The sequence below is a fragment of the Apium graveolens genome, chromosome 3 (assembly GCF_009905375.1).
Source record: "Apium graveolens cultivar Ventura chromosome 3, ASM990537v1, whole genome shotgun sequence".
Taxonomy (NCBI): domain Eukaryota; kingdom Viridiplantae; phylum Streptophyta; class Magnoliopsida; order Apiales; family Apiaceae; genus Apium; species Apium graveolens.
Genome location: NC_133649.1, coordinates 25408808 through 25419336, shown reverse-complemented (window position 1 = coordinate 25419336; position 10529 = coordinate 25408808). Strand labels below are relative to the sequence as shown.

The window sequence follows — 10529 nt, the reverse complement described above, 5'->3', positions numbered from 1 at the left end:
AAATTTATTCAAAAGATTTATTTTTTGGGCGGGATTTTTAATTTATTTTAAAATATTTAATTATTTGGGAGGGATTTTCAAATTTCAGGTGAAAAATTAAATTCAACTACCCTAGGTCAAATTTCTTCAGTTGAATTTAAGAGGTTGAATATCCAGTCGTAATAAGCTGATTGAATTTAGTTAAATATGACCGAACTCCTAAATTCGACTCCCTTTATCACAATCGTTTCTAAATCGGTCGAATTTAGTTAAATTCCAACGCGCATGTTCGAATTAAGCTAAATTAGACCGATTTTTTCCGGTCAAATTTAGCCTTTTTTTCTTGTACTATATTCTATGCAACAAGGGGCTATATTCCATTACTAAATTCCGCTCCCACATAGAGTTGGGTATATTAATTTAGAGCCATCTTTTTGTTTATTTAACCATGTTGCTTATTATAAAAATTTAGCTGATAAGTAACTTAATACATATCCACTCATGAACATTTTTAAAATAATTACAATTTTTAAAATGTTATATCTAACTTTTAAATTGATACTAAACTATATATATATATATACATATACACACCTATATATACTAGAACATATAGTACTCTATTTAGTGCTTTATTTTAAAGTACAAAGTAGAACTTTTTCATATATATATATATATATATATATATATATATATATATATATATATATATATATATCAGGAACTAATTAGTAGTTGATTATGATCAGCGTTTGATGATATCAGTGTTGGTTGCTCTCAACCCAAGTACAAAATCATGTAGGTAATAAAAAATAATTCGGTGTATAGCGCAGAGAATTAACTCGATTAGTATGAGGTCAAAATATGAGGTATTATTTTAATTGTCCAATATTAAATCTGAGCTTACCCAGAAATGAGAAATGAATATATCATACTATTATGGAGTTATGACTTGCTCGCAGCCCAACAATAAGTAATATAAGTTATATATGATCTGTAAATTTTCCTAATGTATCAAATGAATCACCCCAAAATTTAAATCAATTTATAGTAAATTCTAATTATTAAATAGTATAAAAGGACTTTTACACAGGGGAATAATGAATTCACTCTTCGTATCTTCTTTTATACCAAGGAATCTGTTGAGCATAGAAAGCTATGGCATAAAAAGCTCTCACTTGAATTAAAAGGCAATCAATACCATGTTGAAAAAGAAATTAGTGAGAGATATGTCAAGTTTGGAGTTTCCTCTGAATGAAGTCTGTGAGACTTGTCAAAAGGCAAAATGAAGAGATCAAGCCACAAGAACAAAACTGTGAATTCTATAAGTCCACATTTGCAACTCATTCACATGGACCTGTATATGCCTTTGGATTCTCGCTGTAGCCAACAAAAATGCACCTTTCAGATTTACATCAAGCTTTCCACGCTTCTCCTTCGGTATATGAGAATAACACAGGCTTCCAAAAATTCTGAAATGAGATACACCAGGTTTGTGACCACTCCATGCCTCTTCTGGGGTTTTTCCTTATACATCTTTAGAAGAAGCACGGTTTAAGACATAGCATGCTGATGATGCAGCTTCAGCCCAGAAAGGATGAGGTAGCCTTTTTGTCTTGAGCATGCTGCGCACAAGTTCCACAATAATTCTATTTTTTCTTTCTGCCACCACATTTTGTTGGGGGCTAAAACTTACTGTCAACTGATGTTTAATACCATTCTCTTTCAAAAAGGCTTCAAATTCTCCACTCATGTATTCACCGCCTTGGTCAGAACGTAAGGCCTTTAGATCAAGTCCACTTTGTTTTTCAACGAGAGCTTTGAAATTCTTGAACACACCAAAAGCTTCAGATTTCTGTTTTGAAAAATATATCCGTATTTTCCTAGTGCAATCATCAATAAATATGAGAAAGTATTTTTTACCTCCAAGGGAATTTTCTCGCATTGGACCACATAAATCTGAGTGCACCAACTCTAAAGGTTGAGATGCCCTTTTTTCCATTCCACTTGGAAAAGAATCACGTTTGTGTCTTCTAAATACACATCCTTCATAGATTTGATCTTGTTTATTGATGTATGGAATGCCTCTCACCATATGCTCCTGACAGATTTTTGAGAGTGTGCTGAAGCTTAGATGATTGTAGATGCCACAGCCATGATTTGTCCTCCACAATACTAGAGAAATAATTGAGTGATGTCTCATTTATCTTTAGAGGAAACATCTTATTTGGCGTCATTTTGATTCTCGCAATAAGAGAATTATTCTTATATCTTATTTCACACTGCTCACCATTGAAAATCACAGTATGTCCCTTATTTAATAATTGTCCTACGCTTAAAAGATTGTGCTTCAGCCCTGGAACATAGTAGACATCACTAACAAAATTCTGGCCTCACTTGGTTTGGATTGTAACATAACCACATCCTTGTACCAAGTGTCGTTTATTATCGCCAGTTTTTACCTCTCGCTGGACAAATTCATCCAGATTAATAAGAATGCTTTTGTGTCCTGTCATGTGGTGGCTGCAACCACTGTCAATGTACCAAATATTCTTGGTGGAGACCTCTTGCTCATTAAACATAAGAAGGACATATTCTTCATTCTTTGATTCAGAACTTTCATGTAAAAAACTGGTCTCATTTCTTTCATATTTCAATCTCGAGTAGCAATCTTTCTTTAAATGACCAAATTTATGACAAAAATTGCATTGGATTTGAGATTGATAATTACCTCTTCCTCTTCCTCCAACTTGTCCATGGAATCTTCCTCTTTCATATTGATTTCCTGGACTTGCTTCATGATTTAATTGATATTGATAATTACGTGCTTGAGACCTTCCTCTTGCGTAAGAATCTGGTTGGCTTCTTCCTTTTTCACAAAAATTTCTTCCGCGTCCTCTTCCACGGAAGCCTTCACGATGGAATTCTTGCATCTGGAATGCTTGCTCAGAGGGTGATGATTCAAATTGTTTAATCCTTAATTCATGAGATTGTAATGAGCCCAATAGAGATTCAAGTGGAAGCTCACTTAAATTTTTTGATTCATCGATTGCAACAACTATATGCTCGTATTTCTTTGACATACTCCGAAGAATTTTTTCTATTATCCTCTGATCCTTCAATTCTTCTCCATTGACCATGAGTTGATTTGAGATAGAAACAACTCTGTTAAAGTAGTCTTCTACGGACTCTGTCTCCTTCATTCTTAATAGCTCAAACTCACCCCTTAAAGCTTGCAATCTTATCATCTACACCTTGTGTTCACCTTTGTATGTTGTATTAAGAGTGCTCCATGCTTCTTTTGATGTTGCTGCTGTAGAGATCCTTTCAAAAATAGCTTCATCTGCTGCCTGATATATGAAAAAAGTGCTTTCTTGTCCTTTTTCCATTTTTCCTTTACAACTGCCAATTGTTGCTGATTGAGAGTAGTTTGATTTGGTGGTTCTTCATAACCAGTTTCAACAATATCCCATAAATCTTGAGAACCAAATAAAGCTTTCATCATAATACTCCATTGACCGTAATTCTTTTCATTTAATCTTGGAAGTTGAGGTTGTAGTGTGTTGTTGTTGGTGGCCATATTAGAAGAGGATGTTTGATGAACAGGTTAAGAAATTGGCTCTGAACAGGTTATAGAACAGGCTACGGAACAGGTTCTCGAACAGGCTCTCGAACAAGCTCTCGAACAGGCTCTGATACCAATTTGATAGGAATAATAAAATGCAAAGAGAAGAAACTTATTCTCTAGAATTTCTTAATATGATTGAGTAATTGGATATTACAATTTATAGGAATAGATGTAGATTCACTGAACTAGTACATAGAACACTTAATTATGTAGGAATATGTAAACTAAGGTTCATGCACCAGAATCATGTATGTGTGACTTCACATTCATGTAAGGAATTAAATAGTTTTTCCTGGAAGGTTCTAGCTTATATTCCAACATAACCCAGTGTAGTTATGAGCAAGTTTTTTAATATGGTCCAAGCAGAGATCAAAGTAACATATATTACTTGTGTAATGCCCACATCCTCTTTGCCATTAATCCCTTAGCTTTAAAATATACCGCTAGATAATAGGTTAGACCATCTATAACAAAATAAGAGAATAATCCCTTCTACTAGTCACTGTATCATTGAAAAATATGAATATAAGCATATGCCTAAACCTATGTCGAGATGTAATTAACATAAATATATTCAGAAGTCCGGATGTAATTAACATAAAGGAATATAAAACACATATTTGATGCAACAAAATCTCCCTTCTTGTCACATTAAAACTTTTCATAAAAATTCCATTCAAGTCCATTGTTGTATTGATATAAAAGAAGTAAATATAAAGAAGTAACTAAGAAAAAGTTTTACACATCAAGTGGACAAATACCTTTCAGAGGGGTATATCCAAAATCTGACCAGAACTTCTTAAATTTCATAATAGTATCATCTTGGATATATATATCTGACTTCAGCTCATTTGTTCTTCTAAAATAATAATCGCTCATGTAAACCACAAATAATAAAGCAATACTTTGGTTTGAGAAAATGTAAGTAAATGACCATCTTCTTATTAGTGGAGATTATATTACAACTAGATTACAACATTTCCCAATTTCCAGAAGTACAAGTGTTCATCATGGTGCAACCTTTGAATCTTGTTGCAAAATAACAATTAAAATAAAGAAAAGAATAGAATTCAATAAGTATGACCGGTTAGAGATGTTCTACCTCAAGCTTTAACAATGTCTACGAGATCATCTTTCAGAATAACATGCATTGATCGGGGGATAGCACCGACATCCAAGACTTTTGTACTTTCTTGAATTTTATCTCCTGGTAATCATGACATACTATGTTTCCCACTAAAGCCCATGGATTGTCGAATCCTGCATTATCAATAGAACGTAAGCATACATGCAATACTCAGAAAATCATACATAAAAGTCAGAACGTAAAATTGGTTTGGTTCTAAAAAACTCTAGTGTGTGTGTTCGTAGTGTACCCATATATGACAAACACAGCAATATTCAAGTTGACAATTTTTTAAATGATAAAACCCGATGTTAACACAGTTCTTGATGGATAGGTTATACAAGTTATTCTTATTACTGAATTTCAATAATGTAATATTAAATTCAACCAAAGTCAAACTTTTTGTTTGTAAAAGGGAACACTTTTGGTGGTTCATGCAAAATTTGATTCAGAGATCACGATATCTAATAAACCTCTTGACATAAAATCAGAACCATCTTGCTGACTTAAGAAACATACACTCAGACTAATAACACCTAGCAACTGCAATGACAGTGGCTCCACAAACCTTAGCAATGTGTACAGCTGCAATCCCAACACCACCTTCTCTGTGCACACTTCTGAGCTTTTCTGCCTAAACGTGAATTTATGTGTGAGAGTCACGAGAAGAATTCAGCAAGAATGCTATAGATGAGAACATACTACTCAGACTTTCTTATAAACACACTCATATCTAGTAGAAGTAGTAGAGTTCGCTGAATATCACAGAGAGGCTTTTCTAGAGTGCTTTGTGCTAGAAAAAGGTTAGATCTTTCAAGACTATGATTAACCTCAGAACGGCTCTATAACCTACTTCAGCAGGAATGAAGTGTGACAAGGATCACGTAAATAACCCTGTTGTCAAATCATTCTATTGTTCCCATGTTTGCCTTTGTAATAAGATTCTTGATTTCAATAATTAACTATGAGCTATTAAATTGTAAGCTATATGGTGCGTTGAAGCAAATTTATTTTATTTATTAGTAATTACTTTTCAAGTTGTAAGACATGTAATTAAATAGATATGAGTGATTAAAATTAAATATTCTTCACACACATCTATTAGATATTAGAATACAAGGACATCTACAAGTGACCAGATGACAAGATAAAAGGAAACGGTAATTACCAGAAATGGGTTACTGAGTAACCTCTGAACATAACCTGAGTTTTCTCTTTATCAATGTTTTTATCAACCCATCTAGCCCAAGTGCCAAGTGCCACTACAAGAAAAACACGATCATACAACACCCATCACACAACGCTTGGCCGAAAAAGTGTTGCCCAGAATTTTTATACAACAGTTTTTCAAAAATCAAAAAACAGGTGTTGGCTGATATATATTACTACAAGCAAAACAAAACTGTTGTCTAGTAAAACAAGTCAGACAAATCTTTTCATAAACCTCATGTTGTGTGAATGACAAACTTATAGCATTACCACAACGCTATAAAATCCATTGTCTAGTTCTTAGAGCCAGACAACACTTTCTAACATCATGTTGTGCAAGTGAGTAAGTTTGCACAACGGTTTTTAAATGATATGTCTGAAAGATATTGAGACAACGTCTCAATTAACAGTTGTAAAAATGAAACAAGTGTTTTTTCTGTTGGTATTTTAAGATGGTGTCAAACAACGTACAAGTATAAGTGTTGTCTGAATTAAAAACGAGATACAAATGTTTTTCTATGTTGTAGATTATACTTTCAGACAATGGGCTAATCAATAAAACCGTTGTCTTACTCTGGTGATTTTTTTATAAAACATTACCAGAAGCAAAGCAAACGTGCCAAACCAAAGGCAACAAGGAAAACCATCCAAACCAGATGCAACAAGCAAATCAACCAACAATCAAGAACTGAAAATAAATAGCAGAACCAAGCCAAAGTTATTATGCATGTTCATACAAAGTATAGTAATTGAAAGTACAAATAAAAATACTTCAAGAAAGTTGAATTAGTTCATCAACATCCCGCATGTAACTATCCATGTCATCACCACTATCATCTATCTCGGGAAAATTGGGCATGAAACAGTCATTCTCGAGTTCCACTTCGACGGATTCCTCATCTGCATCATCATTATCTTCATGGTACTTTTTCTCGGGCAATTTCAACACCACCGACCATAATTTTTCAGAGGGATCGTCGATATAACAAACTTGTTTAACATGTTTTGCTAAAATAAATGGATCATTCAAAAAACCCAACCTATTCAAATTAACCGATGTATATCCCAAGTCATCGACCTTAATCCCTTTGTTTATATCTACCCAATTGCAAAGAAAAACAGGGACCCTAAAGTGATTATAGTCCAACTCCCATATACTTTTTATAACTCCGTAATATATATGTGATATGTGCGCAATATTTTGATCATTACCCTGCACAACCATTGTGTCTGCTTCTACACACACACCACTGCATTGAACTTGACGCATATCATCACGATCCTTGGTACTAAAGGTAACACCATCCATTCTGTAGCCACTGAATGTAGGAACATCCTTGTTGGGCTCATCTGCAATCCACCTTATCTCGGCCGATATCTCTTTTTCATCAGCCAAATTTGAAGCAATCTGAAAAAAAGGAATTCAAATATGTAAAATAATTCAGGTGAGGTAGTAAGTTATAAAACAGTGGGAAAAAAATACATCAAACGACGCACGTAATACCTTTTCCTTAAACCATTTTGGGAATGTCTCATTTTGCTTGTTTTTAAGCCACATTTCATCATTTTCATATTCCGGATATTTTGTCATTAAAAAGGCCATGTGTTCACTGCATTTAAAGATAAGCCAATATAAGTTGGTTGAACTAATAACAGAAAATATATATGCAATTTTTCAAGTAAAGAGAGAGAAAGTGTAAGAAGTTACTCAATATATGGCCTAACAGCAGTGGTATTTTGTAGAACACATAAATGTGCTACGTGCAAATCAGTACAGCTCGGGGTTATAAATGTTGCACCGGATAATGGCTTGCAAATAGAATCCTTGGTATGCCTACCTTTTTTTGGTACCCCAATTGTCACTTCTTCATTATCCACCAAACATTCAACTGCCTCTTCTGCAATATAGGCCTCAGCGATGCAACCTTCTGCACGAGCTCGATTCCTTATATATCCCTTGAATGTCTTCATGTATCTCTCAAAAGGATACATCCACCTAAGGAAAATTGGTCCACAAAGCTCGACTTCTCTTACAAGATGAACCGAGATATGAAACATTAAATCAAACAACGAGGGAGGAAAGTATTTTTCAAGCTGACAAAGAGTTTCTACCAGTTGCGATTGCATTTTCTCCAGTTTATCAACCTCAATAACTTTACTACAAATCGCTTTGAAAAATAGACAAAACTTGATAATAGTTTTCCTGACCTGTTTTTGTAGTGACGAGCGAATCGCAATTGGGAGCAAGTGATGCAAAATCGTATGGCAGTCGTGAGATTTCATTCCGGTAAGACGAAGATTTTCCATTGAAACCAGGTTCTGAATATTAGAACAAAAACCATCAGGCAACTTCATGCCAAGGAAGGATGAGCAAACAACCTTTTTTTCAGAATGGGTTAGATTCCAAGATGCCAATGGTAACTTCTCCTTTATCCCCGGAGTTTTTGGCCTTAGTTCTGTTCTAATCCCCATTTCAGCCATGTCAATGCGCACAGATTCCTTGTCTTTCGTCTTTTTTGGTATATTAAGCATCGTACCGAGTAAAGATTCACAAATATTTTTCTCGATGTGCATCACATCGAGAACATGTCGAACCGGCAAAAATTTCCAATACTCAAGTTCAAAAAATATAGAAACCTTCTTCCATACAGGTCGAGCATCACCTTTCTTCAATCGTGGTTGGCGTTGTGTTTTACCATAGACATGTCCCTTTAAATGTTGCACTCTTTCAAGTACCTCCTCTCCGGTTAATGGAACTGGAGCTATTTCTTTTTCTACGGTGTTATCAAAATCTTGTTTCTTCCGACGATAAGGATGATGAGGGGGCAACCACCTTCGATGCCTCATGACCACACACTTACGATAATTGACAAGCCTTGTAGCTTTTGTTTGATCAACACAGATAGGACAACCATTATACCCTTTGATTATATTTCCCGACAAGTTACCATAGGGTGGATAATCACTAATAGTCCATAACAAGATGCCTCTTAGCAAAAACTGCTCATTCTTGTAAGCATCGTACACTTGTTTCCCATGCCACAACTTTTTTAAATCATCTATAAGTGGTTGAAGAAACACATCAATATCATTTCCGGGTTGAGTTGGTCCAGATATCAACAAGCATAGCATTATATACTTCCGTTTCATACAAAGCCATGGTGGAAGATTATAAATTGACATCAAAACAGGCCAACATGAGTAATCAAGATTACAGCTACGAAAAGGATTGAATCCATCAGAAGATAGAGCTAACCGTAAGTTTCTAGGATCTGAAGAAAAGTCTGGCCACCTTGCATCGACTTCCTTCCATGTTTGTGCATCAGCAGGGTGTCTCAATTTACCATCCTTTAACCTTTCCCTGTCATGCCAAGTCAAGTCCTTAGATGTTTGAGGTGAGTTGAACAAATTCCTCAGACGTGGTATTAATGGAAAATACCATAAAACCTTGGCAGGAATCCCTTCCAATTCATCTCCGTTTTTGTTTAACTTCCATCGAGAGGCCTGACAAATGCGGCACTTCGTCTCATCTTCATCTCTCTCTCCACGGTATAGTAAACAATCATTCAGACATACGTGTATTTTTTCATACTCCATTCCCAAGGCACACAAGCTTTTTTTAGCTTCACTGAATGAAGAAGGAAATGTGTTGCCTTGTGGAAGCATAGACCCGACCAAAAGTAGCATTTCAGAGAAGCAAGTATCAGATATTTCATATTTTGCTTTCAAGTTATAAAACTTTACCAAAGCCTTCATCTTAGTGTATCCTTCACATCCTGGATAAAGAGGTTCATATTCAGATTGAATATGGTTAAACATTTCCGAGGAGTCCAGGGATACATCATCATTTCTACCGACTAGGATTTGATCTACCGATTCTGAACTGCCCGTCCCTTTAGTGGTAGGCTCACCTCCTTCTGTATTGCACTCTCCGTGCCAAATCCAACACTTGTACGTTTGATCGATACCATTGAGAAAAAGATGGTCCCTTACTTTTCGAGCATGCCAATGTTTACTATGTGCGCATTTTATACATGGACAACAAATTTTATTTTCACTAAATCCGTTCTCAAATGCACACAACAACAAATCCTCGACTCCTTTTTTGAATTGTTTTGTTCTTCTATCTGCCTTTAACCAAGACCTGTCCATCTGTTTTAATTCAAAATATGACACATAATTAGAAGTTACAACTAATGAGCTTAACACATAATTGTACTACTAATTGTACTTCTAATTACTACTAATTACTAACTGCAAATACAAATTAAATAAAAATTAACACTAAAACATTGCCCAAATATAATTAAGAACCCTAAAAATTTAATGAAATTAAACATAATGGAGATGAAGTAATTACCTTAACACTGACCCAATCAAAAAGATGAAGTTATGGTTTCAATCGAGTTTTTTTGAAGTTATTTTGATGAAGAGGATGAAGAGCTTGAGTGAAGAAATTGTGTGAAGAAGATGAAGAAATCGAGTCAAGAAATCGAGTGAAGAAGATGAAGAAATCGATTCAAGAAATCGAGTGAAGAAGATGAAGAAATCGAGTCAAAGGCTAGAAAATTAATGGCTTAGGACAAA

General features: G+C 34.8%; 2 protein-coding genes across 2 annotated transcripts; both read right to left on the bottom strand.

Moving 5' to 3' along the window:
- Window positions 1-2372: 2372 nt before the first annotated feature.
- Window positions 2373-3182, bottom strand: LOC141714012 (uncharacterized). Its single transcript, XM_074517560.1, has one exon. It carries the CDS (start codon window positions 3180-3182, stop codon window positions 2373-2375), a length of 810 nt encoding a protein of 269 aa, XP_074373661.1.
- A 4464-nt stretch (window positions 3183-7646) lies between these two features.
- On the bottom strand, window positions 7647-10094 carry LOC141714010 (uncharacterized). The gene has a single exon (XM_074517559.1). The coding sequence runs from the start codon at window positions 10092-10094 to the stop codon at window positions 7647-7649; it is 2448 nt and encodes an 815-aa protein (XP_074373660.1).
- Window positions 10095-10529: the final 435 nt, after the last annotated feature.